At 42.0% G+C, this 13,258-nt stretch overlaps 1 protein-coding gene across 1 annotated transcript in view; it reads left to right on the top strand.

Annotated features, from left to right (window-relative positions):
* KIF3B (kinesin family member 3B) overlaps window positions 1–13,258 on the top strand; it is a 96,598-nt gene that overhangs the window by 46,203 nt on the left and 37,137 nt on the right. Inside the window, exons 7-8 of the mRNA XM_053699053.1 lie at window positions 4,477–4,582; window positions 5,002–5,180. Coding sequence (XP_053555028.1) covers window positions 4,477–4,582; window positions 5,002–5,180 — 285 coding nt within the window. The remainder of the gene's footprint in view (window positions 1–4,476; window positions 4,583–5,001; window positions 5,181–13,258) is intronic.

Here is a 13,258-nt window from a genome sequence, read left to right as displayed (position 1 = left end):
AAGAAGACAGAGTCACAGTGTGACTCCTTTATCTGTATGGAATCAAGGGTTAATATCTCCGGAAGGGGATTATTGAACAGGGGGGATGTATACATGATTTACTTTATTATGTTTTATGCTGCAACATGTGTGAGATGTGGCTCTGGCAGATGTGAGAACATTCAGGTTTTACTTTCATTTTGGATAACTGCGCAGCCTGTCAGTTTAGCATACTTTTCTTCCTGCAGCAGGGGCGGTCCTGCATGGCACTCCATGTGACCGGTTGTGGCCTCATTAACTTCCTCTTTCCTGACCGTGGGGTTTACAGGAGTCAAAGCGGTTTCTCTATGGGACCTGGGTCATAGGAGGTGGTGAGTGCCCCAGCCATTGAGGTATAAAGGTGCCATTTATTTTTCTGTAGTCCATTGTAAAAGCGCAAGCTATGGAGAACTCTGATGCGTTAGAGGGTACTCCTTCTTTAACCAAATCCAATACCTGTTTTTATTGTGAGGAGGCTAGGTATACCCGTCTGCTCCATTATGTTCCACATGCCTTGATAGAGTAGTTATATCTAAAAAGAACAAGATGTTTAGCACTACTGAGCCGTCCACCTCTGAGAGGTCTCCGTCCAGTGAAGTGCGTTCCCTGCAATCATCTCCTATTACACATGCAGTTGCACCATTAATCCACCTTCGGGAGGGGCCCTCTTACCGCCAGACTTTTCTGAACAGTTGCAAACGGCAGTGTCTGCGGCCTTTAGTGCTTTACCTCGCCCTTTTAAGCCCAAGCGAAAAGTCAAATACTGCTATCCTTCCCAGGGGTCATCTACCAACTTGTTGGATTTATCTGATACTAGATTATCCGCTGATGAAGACGCCTCTGATACTTCAGAGAAGGCTCTTTCTGGTTTGGAATCGGCTGCCTCTAGGCCTCCGACTGTGAAGGAACCAGACTTTAGATTTAGGATAGAGCACTTACGCTTTCTGTTAAAGGAAGTTTTGGCTACGTTAGAGGTTCCGGAACCACAGTTACCAGAGGAACCTTCTATTCCTAAGCTTGATAAGGTTTATGAGGACAGGGTGGTACAACAAACTTTCCCGGTTCCTGTAAAGATGGCAAATATCATTAAGAATGAATGGGAAAGACTTGGATCCTCTTTTTCCCTTTCTTCTTTTATGAAATTGTTCCCGACTCCCAATTACAGTTGTGGTGGGTCTGTCCCTAAGGTGGATGGAGCCATCTCCACGCTTGCTAAGCCGACCACTATCCCGCTTGAGGAGCCCATGGAAACTTTGTTGAGAAAGATGTTTCAGCCTGCAGCGGCGGTTGCTGCGGTGGCTGGTGCCTCTACCTATTGGTGTGATTCTCTATCGGAGATGATCGAGGTGGAAACTCCCCTCAATGAAATCCAAGAAAGAATTAAGGCCTTGAGGGTAGATAATTTGTTTATTTCTGATGCAAATATGCAGATTGTCCGCTTGAATGCCAAGACATCAGGCCTTTTCTGTTCTAGCCCGGAGGGCTCTATGGTTGAAGTCTTGGTCTGACATGACTCTAGATTACTTTCCCTTCCATTTAAGGGGAAGGTTCTTTTCGGTCCAGGTCTGGACCCTATCATATTCACGGTCACGGGGGGGCCAAGGGTGCCTTTCTATTGCAGGATAAGAATAAAAGCTAAAGGACAGGGTCCTAATTTTCGTCCCTTTCGTTCGGATAAGTCCCAACGCAAAACCTGAGCAGTCCAAGGGAACTTTAGAAACCATCTCAATCTTGGAACAAATCCTAGCAGAACAAGAAGCCTGCCAAGTCCAAATCTGCATGAAGAGGTAGCCCCCGATCCGTCACTGGATCATTTTGGGGGCATACTATCTCTCTTTGTGGAGGCTTGGCCGGGGGATATGCAAGACCCTTGGGTTACAGGATAGGTTTCAAATCTCATCCACCCAGGGGCAGATTCCTCTTATCAAACCTGTCTTCAAGACCAGAAAAACAAGATGCTTTTCTAGGGTGCGTGAGGGAGTCATTGTGCCAGTACCTATAGCAGAGAGAGGTCTGGGATACTATTCAAACCTTTTTGTGGTCCCAAAGAAGGAGGGTACGTTTTGCCCGATTCTAGACTTAAAGTGCATAAACTCACTTCAAGTTTTTAAGATTTGCTTTTCTGGATCAGCACTTCCAGTTTGTAGCTCTTCCCTTTGGTCTGGCTACTGCCCCAAGAGTCTTTACAAAGGTTCTGGGGGCTCTAATCACGGTGGCAAGATCCAGAGGTATTGTATTTGCTCCTTATTTGGACGACATTCTGGTCCAAGCTCCATCCTGCCGGCTAGCAGATGACCATTTGAGAGCTCCTCTTCTTCAATTTCATGGATGGAAGATAAACTTGGGAAAGAGTTCTCTGGTTTCCAGTACCAGAGTGGAATTCCTGTACACAATAATGGATTCCGTATCCATGAAGATATTTCTTACAGACCAGAGATGTTGCAAAATTACTTCCAGTTGTCTTGTCCTCCAGACCTCCTTAAGGCCATCTGTAGCCCGGTTTATGGAGGTGATTGGACTCATGGTGTCCAGCATCTGATATCCTTCCATTTGCCAGGTTCCATCTCAGACCTCTGCAGTTGTGCATGCTGAGGCAGTGGAACGGCGATCACGCGGATCTGTCCCAACAGATTTCTCTGGACAACCGATCGAGAGAATCGCTCTCTTGGTGGCTCTGTCCAGATCGCCTGTCCCAGGGGACATCCTTCTTGAGACTATTCTGGGAGATCGTGACTACGGACGCAATCAGGATGGGGAGCTGTTTGGCGTACCAGGATGACACAGGGCCGGTGGACACGAGAGGAATCTCTTCTTCTCCCGATCAACATTCTGGAACTCAGAGTGATCTTCAATGCTCTGAAGGCTTGGCCTCTTCTGGGTTCGTCCCAGTTTATCAGATTCCAATCTGACAACATTACCTCAGTGGCTTACATCAACCTTCAAGGGGGAAGGAGAAGCTCCCTAGCCATGAGGGAAGTATCTTGGATCCTGGAATGGGCAGAGGCCCACAACTGCTTGTTGTCAGCGATCCACATCCTGGGTGTGGACAACTGGGAAGCGGATTTTCTAAGCAGACAATCATTTCATCCGGGGGAATTGTCTCTCCATCCCGAGGTGTTGGCGGAGATTTGCAACAGATGGGGGATGCCGGAGATAGATCTAGTGGCGTCCAGACTAAATTCCGAGCTACCCAGATATGGGTCGCGGTCCAGGGATCCCCAGGCAGAGCTGATAGATGTCTTAGCAGTGCCCTGGGGGTTCAACCTAGTTTACATTTTTCCACCGATACCACTTCTACCTCGGGTAGTGGCCTGCATCAAGCAGGAGCAAGATTTGACTATTCTAATTGCTCTGTTGTGGCCGCAAAGGATGTGGTTTGCAGACCTGGTGGGTGGTTACCTTGTTGCAGGGATCAGCTGGTACAGGGTCCTTTTGGTCATCAAAATCTAGATTCTCTAAGGCTGACTGCGTGGAGATTGAACGCTTAGTCCTAGCCAAGAGAGGTTTTTCTGAAAAAGTGATTGATACTCTAATTCAAGCCAGAAAGCCGGTCACCCGTCGCATCTACCATAAGGTGGGGAGGACATACTTATTCTGGTGTGAAGAACGTGGATTACCCTGGCATAAGGTCAGGTTGTCCAGGATTCTTTCCTTTCTCCAAGATGGTTTGGAGAAGGGACTTGCTGCTAGTTCCTTAAAGAGACAGATTTCGGCTCTATCTGTGTTATTACACAAGAGGCTCGCTGAGATTCCTGATATCCAGTATTTTGTTCAGGCCCTGTTCAGAATCGGGCCTGTGTTTAGACATTCCGTTCCTCCTTGGAGTTGAAATTTGGTTCTTAAGATTTTGCAGAGGACTCCGTTTGAGCCCATGCATTCACTTGCCATTAAGTTACTGTCTTGGAAGGTCCTTTTTCTATTGGCTATTGCTTTGGCACGCAAAGTCTATGAGATGGCAGCCTTGCAATGTGAGCCGCCTTACCTAGTTTTTCATGCTGATAAGGCTGTTCTTTGCACTGGGTTGGGTTTTCTCCCTAAGGTTGTGTCTGATTGCAACATCAATCAGGAGATTGTGGTTCCTTCTTTGTGTCCTAATCCTTCTTCTTCAAAGGAACGATTACTTCATAATTTGGATGTGGTTCGGGCTTTAAAATTCTATCTTCAGGTTACGAAAGATTTTAGACAGACTTCGGCTTTTCAAAGTTTTACAAATTTGACGTTTTTCCTTCGGCTGAAGCAGCTTTTGGGAGAGAGGTTTTGCAGGCTGTGTATACACTCCCATTTTCATTCAGTGTCCTCTAGAGCTTGGGTATACGTTTCCCACAAGTAAGGAATGAAGCCGTGGACTCTCCTCATATTAAGATGGAAAAGGAAATGATCTGGTAAGCATAATTTATGTATTTATTACAATATTAAAATGCAAATTAGTGCTAATCTTCTCAAATGTGAACTTTCTAGGAATCAACAGATGATGAGGCGCCCGGTGTCTGCTGTGGGCTACAAGAGGCCGTTATGTCAGCATGCCAGGATGTCAATGATGGTTAGGCCTGAGCCCAGACACAGGGTAAGGATGGGACTGATATTGCTTTTATTAGGGAAGCAAGTGACAGGTAGAACATATACTTTTAGGGTAAACATCATCTTCACATGTCATAATTGTCAAAAACATATTGAAGCAACTTGTCATTACTACTAGGTTCATATAGATTTTATAGGTATGAGAGCACAGAAGTGAAATAAGGGCAGTATTTGTGTTTCCAGAAGAGAGGATGCAACATTGTCACATGCAAATAGAAGTCACATGTTTATAACCACGGCTATATACTGATACAACTCAGTTATATTAAAGGCTTGCCTTCACTGTAGGACATGCTCAGACATCTGCTTGTCACCATAGCCATGTACATGTGTATCTGACCTCGGCAAACCTACATTGATAACACATATAAGAGATGCAGGTAACAACTGCTTTTGTTTTTTTAGGCAGAAAATATTGTACTTTTGGAATTGGACATGCCAAGCCGCACCACACGAGATTATGAGGGTCCTACTGTTGCTCCCAAAGTCCAGGCTGCTTTAGAAGCAGCTCTTCAAGATGAAGATGACATACAAGTTGATGCATCAACATTTGAAAGCACATCCAGCAAGAAATCAAAAGCTAGGTAATTGTGCAATATGTTAGCGGATATGGTTGAAGAGGCACAACAAGCAAATATGTGTATATCATAATCCTAATCTGGTCTGCGGTTTATTCTTTTTACATAAATACAAATGTGATGTGTATATACATGAAACAACACAAATTGCACATTTGTTTGCACCACTTTCTTTTATAGACAACATTTTTAGAATAAAGGCAAAAAAAGGCATATTTGTTGTTTTAAAATAAAGAAAAACAAGTTTACCTTAATAGAATCTTCTAGGCTGCCCTCACTCAGGCTATAAAACAAAAGAAGACACAATGCCTTTTAATGGAAAGCTGCTGCATTGACAACCAAGAGAAGCTTAAAGGGACAGTCAACACCCAATGACTCCATACATTAGATCAAGAATAGAAGATGCAGCTGCACCGCATCGCATGTTGATGATCTCGGTATTGGAGTAATCACCCAAAATACATATGCTTTTTCCATTTAGATATGGCCGTCAAACTCCCCCCACTGTTGCGTAATAACTTTCTTTTTAATTGAATCCTCAAATCATAATCCAATCCTCGGTTGGATTGTTAACACGCGTTCACGGAGAATCGCGCATGCGCAATGGATTTGGAACAATGCAATCTAGCCATTATGGTAATCACAGCAGTACTTACGATTTCGGCTTGAGTTTGCGAGTGGGTAGAAGATAATGTGCATGCGCATTATCAAAACAGCCACATCACCCTTTCAACAGGAACGAGCAGGGAAAAGATTAGAGAAGGGGACGAAGGAGGCGGGGGAGGAGTTTGTCGGCCATATCTACCTGAAATAAACGTTTGTATTTTGGGTGATTACTCCATACCCTTAGAGCTCATTAACATGCGAAGCGGTGCAGCTGCATCTTCTATTACTGATCTAAGGTATGGAGTTATGAAGTATCGGGTGTTGAATGTCCCTTTAATCCCTGTACGCTATCCCCAACCTCATGTGACAGATGTGGAGTTTTAGTAACACATTTTGACCAAAGCATGTAAGATCATTTTGTCCACTTTCACTTAAACCCCATAGTTAAAGGGACATAAAACCCAATTTTTTTTTCTTTCATACAACTTTAAATAACTTTAAATTTATTTCTGTTATCTAATTTGTTTTGTTCTCTTTGTAACCCTTGTTGAAAAAGTATACCTAGGTAGACTCAGAAGTTGCTGTTTGGTTCCTGTATCTTGCCATTGGCTTTCAGCTAACTCCCAGTAGTGCTTTACTTCTCCTTCAACAAAGGATACCAAGAGAATGAAGCAAATTAGATAATAGAAGTTAAATGGAAAGTTGTTTAAAATTGTAAGATCTATCTGAATTGTGAACAAAACATTTTGGGTTTCATGTCCCTTTAACCCCTTAACAGCCAAGGAAGTTCAGGGTACGTCCTACAAAAACCGGTTGTTAATGACCAAGGACGTACCCTGCAAGCACAGGTCCTCAGTGTTTACTGTGGGGTTTCTCTAAAAAAATATATATACATGTGAAGGGTTATTCAGGGGATTCCTGACAGATATCAGTGTTACAATGTAACTATCGCTAATTTTGAAAACAAATGGTTTGGAAATAGCAAAGTGTTGCCCAACTTGCAAAAAAGCAAAGAACATGTAAACTCAGGACAAAATTTAAAAACTATTTAGCATGGGTGTTTTCTGGTGGTTGTAGATGTGTAACAGATTTTGGGGGTCAGTTAGAAAAAGTGTGTTCCATTTTTTTCATCATATTTTATAATTTTTTAGTAAATTATAAGATATGATTAAAATAATGGTATCTTTAGAAAGCCCCTTTTATGGCAAGAAAAAAACCACTGTATATAATGTGTGGGTACAGTAAATGAGTAAGAGGAAAATTACAGCTAAACACAAACACTGAAAAAATGTAAAAATAGCCTTGGTCCTTAAAGGACCAGTTCACTCAGGAGATATAATTGTTTAGCAGCAATAACTCTATGTTAACAAGTGAAGTAGAATCTAAAACATAAATATTGTAATAAGGAAATATATATTTTTTAACCTTTTTCCTTGCTTATTTTCCCTTCTGCCAGACAACCCTGGAACGCCCTGATGAAAGGGCTGTGCTTAGAAACTTAATTACCCTGCCCCATGGCCAATCATGTTGCATTATGCAATTCTATGCTAAGTTTGCAAATTTAGCACTATGTGAGCACTAAAGGCTGTTGTGTTTATGTGCTCTCAGCTCTGACTGGATCGTTCTTTAAAGGGGGGCGTATCCAGTTTGTTAGTTATATACACATACATCTGTAAATATTATTATTCAAAGCAACCACTGGCATAATATGAATTGCTTAGAGTTCTAACATTTACAGACGTGTATATGTATAACTAACAAATAATATCAAAGTGTCTGTACTCTGCTCTATAAGGCATTTGTGTCATAACAGCCAGGAAACTGCAGCATGTAGACATGATAAAATAAGGCAGGTACTCTATTACCCTTCTAGCATGCACAGTGATAGGTTTTAAGTCCATAGAGTACAAGGGAGATTCCCCTTCAACGGTGCACGCTACACTTGACTATACAGGTCTGAACTCCTGCTCTCTCCGCTCACAGCTCCCTTGACCCCGCTGCGGTCCTGCTGCTAACAGTCATAGCGCACAGAGCTCTCATCATCCTGTGAGCACTGAAGGCTATTGTGTTTATGCGCTCTAACCGGATAATTCTGTAAGGGGGCCGTATCCAGTTTGTTAGTTATAAATTACAGCCCCATTACAGAACGATCCGGTCAGAGCGCATAAACACAATAGCCTTCAGTGCTCACAGGATGATGAGAGCTCTGTGCGCTGTGACCGTTAGCAGCAGGACTGGAGCGGGGGCATGGGGAGCTGTGAGCAGGAGTTCAGACCTGTATAGCCAAGTGTAGCGTGCACAGTGTTCACACTAGCGGTGACGTCACAATGGGGGCTGGAGTATGCGCCCTGCACAGAAGGGACTCTGCTCGAGTGGCCGCACGGCCAGAAATTAAACAAGTGGGTATCCTTACCAGACCATGGAAACAGCATTTTGCTAAATAAAAATCTAATGCTACAGGATGTTTAAAAAAAAAAAAAACACATCATTTTATTTTAGACAGATTAATTGAATAAAATTCAGTCTTCTTTTGGGTAAACTGTCCCTTTAAGGGAAGGAAAATAAAATGGTTTGGTCACTAAGGGGTTAAGTCATGTTCTAATACGTTTTATACAGTGACGTGCAGTGAGGTCAGAGGCTGGTGAGGCACTGGCTGTGATATGCCAGAGAAACACATATATGAACCAGATAAAGGTAGCTTAAATTTACGATTAAATAGTCCAATTTAATGCTATTATTAAATTTGCATCATTCTCTTGGTATCCTTTGTAGAAGGATATGCAGCAATGCACTACTTGGTGCTAACTTAACACATTAAATGAGCCAATCACTAGATGCTACCAGTAGCACATTTCTGCTCCTTAGCCTACCTAGGTATGCTTTTCAAATGATACCAAAAAAAGAAAGCAAAATAGATAACAGAAGTAAAAAATCTAAAGTTGTTAAAAACATTTTTTTTTTACTTTCCTATACCTTTAAGTAACACATTATTCTCTATTAGGTGTTACCTTCCTTACAAAGCAACTGCAATTGTATGTCTTAAAGGGACATTAAACCATACATTTTTCTTTCATGATTTAGGTAGAACATACAATTGTTTCAAACTACTTTCTAGTTTACTTCTTTTATGTAATCACCTTCATTCTCTTAGTACCATTTGTTAAAGGAGCAGCAATGCACTACAGGTTTCTAATTGAACACATGGGTGAGCCAATGACTATCGGTATATATATGCAGCCACCAATTAGCAGCGAGAACCTAGTTTCTTTGCTGCTCCTGAGCTTTCCTAGATAAACATTTTAGCAAAGGATAACAAGAGAAGGAAGCAAATTAAATAATAGAAGTATATTGTAAATTTTCTAATTGTATACCTGATCTGAATCATGAAAGAAAAATACACACTGACACCTCTAGGACTGAGGATACACACATACACTGACACCTCTAGGACTGAGGATACACACATACACTGACACCTCTAGGACTGAGGATACACACCTACATGGACACCTCTAGGAATAAGGATACACACCTACACTGACACCTCTAGGACTGAGGATACACACCAAAAACTGACACCTCTAGGACTGAGGATACACACATACACTGACACCTCTAGGACTGAGGATACACACATACACTGACACCTCTAGGACTGAGTATACACACCAAAAACTGACACCTCTAGGACTAAGGGTACACACCTACACTGATACCTCTAGGACTGAGGATACACACATACACTGACACCTCTAGGACTGAGGATACACATAAAAAACTGACACCTCTAGGACTGAGGATACACATAAAAAACTGACACCTCTAGGACTGAGGATACACACATACACTGACACCTCTAGGACTGAGGATACACACATACACTGACACCTCTAGGACTGAGGATACACACATACACTGACACCTCTAGGACTGAGGATATACATACACTGACACCTCTAAGACTGAGGATACACACATACACTAACACCTCTAGGACTGAGGATAAACACATATGCTGACACCTCTAGGACTAAGGATACACACATACACTGACACCTCTAGGACTAAGGATAAACACATACACTGACACCTCTAGGACTGAGGATACACTCATATGCTGACACCTCTAGGACTAAGGATACACACATACACTGACACCTCTAGGACTGAGGATACACACATACACTGACACCTCTAGGACTGAGGATACACACATACACTGACACCTCTAGGACTAAGGATACACACATACACTGACACCTCTAGGACTAAGGATAAACACATACACTGACACCTCTAGGACTGAGGATACACTCATATGCTGACACCTCTAGGACTGAGGATACACTCATATGCTGACACCTCTAGGACTAAGGATACACACATACACTGACACCTCTAGGACTGAGGATACACACATACACTGACACCTCTAGGACTGAGGATACAAACATACACTAACACCTCTAGAACTGAGGATACACACATACACTGACACCTCTAGGACTGAGGATAAACACATACACTGACACCTCTAGGACTGAGGATACAAACATACACTAACACCTCTAGAACTGAGGATAAACACATACACTGACACCTCTAGGACTGAGGATAAACACATACACTGACACCTCTAGGACTGAGGATACACACCTACATGGACACCTCTAGGACTGAGGATACACACCTACATGGACACCTCTAGGACTGAGGATACACACATACATGGACACCTCTAGGACTGAGGATACACACATACACTGACACCTCTAGGACTGAGGATACACACATACACTGACACCTCTAGGACTGAGGATACACACATACTAAACTAAGCCAGTACAAAAAAAGTTTAATGTGTACAAAAGTGCAGCAATCCTGCCTGCAGAAGCTACATAGAACCTCTTGTATGCTATATACACAGTATTTGTTTGTGGATGTGAGGTAGATGGCAGAGATGAGTTTCTTTGCAACTTATGATACACAAAATGGAGCTGCCCATACTTATGTCTAAGGATGCCCAATTATTTAGAATAAGCATTTATTAAACATGCATATGTGGGGAAAAACAATACTCACATCTTATGCATTTAAAAAACAATTTATTTAAAATAACAGGGACCCTTCAGTAAAATCTCCTACTCTGCAGTGACACATGCTGAGGCTCCTGGGAAATCTCAGCAGCATTCCAGTGGGGATCGTTTCAAGGAGGGACTAACAACCCAGGCACTCTGTCAGGAAGTGAGTGAGAAACGACAGGCAGCAGCAGTTTGCAAACAGTGAAACACACCAAGTAGGAAGGAAGTAATTAGTGCAGGGTCAGAGTTCTGCTGCCTGTCGTTTCTCACTGACTCCCTGACAGACAGACCCCACACCACAACCACATAATGAAAAGCTGGCAGCTGCATTCCAATAGGGATCGTTCCAAATAGGAATAATAATGCAGGGAGTGAGAAGTGGCAGGCAGCAGCAGTCTGCAGACACACACCAAGCTCAGTAATATTGCTACACGGTCACATACCTCAGGATGTGAAACAGAGAGAGCCACAACCACCTTCTTCTGCTGCATTACCCATGTGCTCACTGCTCAGTGCTGTAGTGATCAGCCTTCACTCTTCCCGGCCAGAATAACACACGCCTCCTCCAAGCTGACAGGCTCCACAAGAAGAGTGATGTCACTGACTGAGACCTGATTGGCTAGAGGCTGCATTGGACAGCAGTCTCTATTAGGAGCAAACTGGGTGGGGCTAGCTCTCGGCTCATACAATTAAATTAGCAAGATATCCATGTTGTGTAATGTGAGGGCAGCTGAACAGCTCACAGCCTCTCCATTGCACAACATGGATATGGATGAATTGCAGGCAGGCAGCCTTGTATCGTGGAGTTGGCAGGGGGGTGGGGGGGCTTACCTTAGGGTACATAAAAAATATATACTGTATATATGTAAACTTTAAAAAATATATATTTTTTATTAAACAAAATAAAATAAAGTGTAATACACACATAGGACAGGGGAGGCGCTGCCTCCCCTGCCTCCTATGACTGCACGTCACTGGTTTTATATATATATAATACACATCTTCCAGTTTAACCCACCAAATGCCGACAGCCTGGGTGCAAAGATATGGCAAAATACAGGAACAGACGTTTGCACTCACAGGTCTTTTTTCAAATTTTTAATGTGGAACGTTTTCGGGGTATTATAACCCCATTATCAGCATACAAAAGTGATAATAATCAAACATTTTATAGTGTTTTACAAACAAAGTGTACCAATCACAAACCTCACATCTCCCCCAGCTTTCGCGGCACAATTCTCGGCAGTGGAACGCATAATGCGTTCCACCATCTTGGCTAATACCGGAAGTTTGAAACGTCACTTCCGGTTTATGCCCAAATTACAAACTTTTTAAATTCAAACAACAAATGTCAAAAAAAACCTGATTAGCTTCCAGGTTGTACACACATTGTGTTGGTGTAGAGTGATCAATGCCTAAACAATTAACATTATTGATACACTCGATTTCTTGTGTCAAACTGTGTGAGTGTACGTGTATATCGTTATGACAACCGTTATTGTTGTTTATTATTGTCTCTATGACAACGGTTGTCATAACGATATACACGTACACTCACACAGTTTGACACGAGAAATCGAGTGTATCAATAATGTTAATTGTTTAGGCATTGATCACTCTACACCAACACAATGTGTGTACAACCTGGAAGCTAATCAGGTTTTTTTTTACATTTGTTGTTTGAATTTAAAAAGTTTGTAATTTGGGCATAAACCGGAAGTGACGTTTCAAACTTCCGGTATTAGCCAAGATGGTGGAACGCATTATGCGTTCCACTGCCGAGAATTGTGCCGCGAAAGCTGGGGGAGATGTGAGGTTTGTGATTGGTACACTTTGTTTGTAAAACACTATAAAATGTTTGATTATTATCACTTTTGTATGCTGATGATGGGGTTATAATACCCCGAAAACGTTCCACATTAAAAATTTGAAAAAAGACCTGTGAGTGCAAACGTCTGTTCCTATATATAAATATATATATATATATATATATATATATATATATATATATATATAAAACATGTAAAACAATGTATACTGTGCACACATACATTGGTTATGTATGTGTCACAAGCTTAGTTAGGGGTCATGCTATAAGCACACTATGCTGGTGAGTTAACAAAAGTGCCATTTTGTTATTGTAATGGAAGTGGTGCATTAACCTTTTTGCTGCTGAGCATTTTCACACCCCTGTGCGAGAAGTTTTTTTTTGTTTGTTGTTCGGTCCTTGTTAAATTTACACACAAATTTACAACTTTCTTTGAGGCACCCACACAAATTTTTCCAGCAGACCAAACATTTTTAGAAAATAACTTTAGTTTGCAGAAATAACATAATTTAAGAATACACCACCATCTTAAAAGAAAAAGAGATATACATTTTTGTGTCATTTACTAT

This window comes from Bombina bombina, chromosome 1, assembly GCF_027579735.1.
Source record: "Bombina bombina isolate aBomBom1 chromosome 1, aBomBom1.pri, whole genome shotgun sequence".
NCBI lineage: Eukaryota > Metazoa > Chordata > Amphibia > Anura > Bombinatoridae > Bombina > Bombina bombina.
The sequence above is the reverse complement of the archived record's forward strand: the minus strand, read 5'-3'. Positions and strand labels throughout refer to the sequence as shown.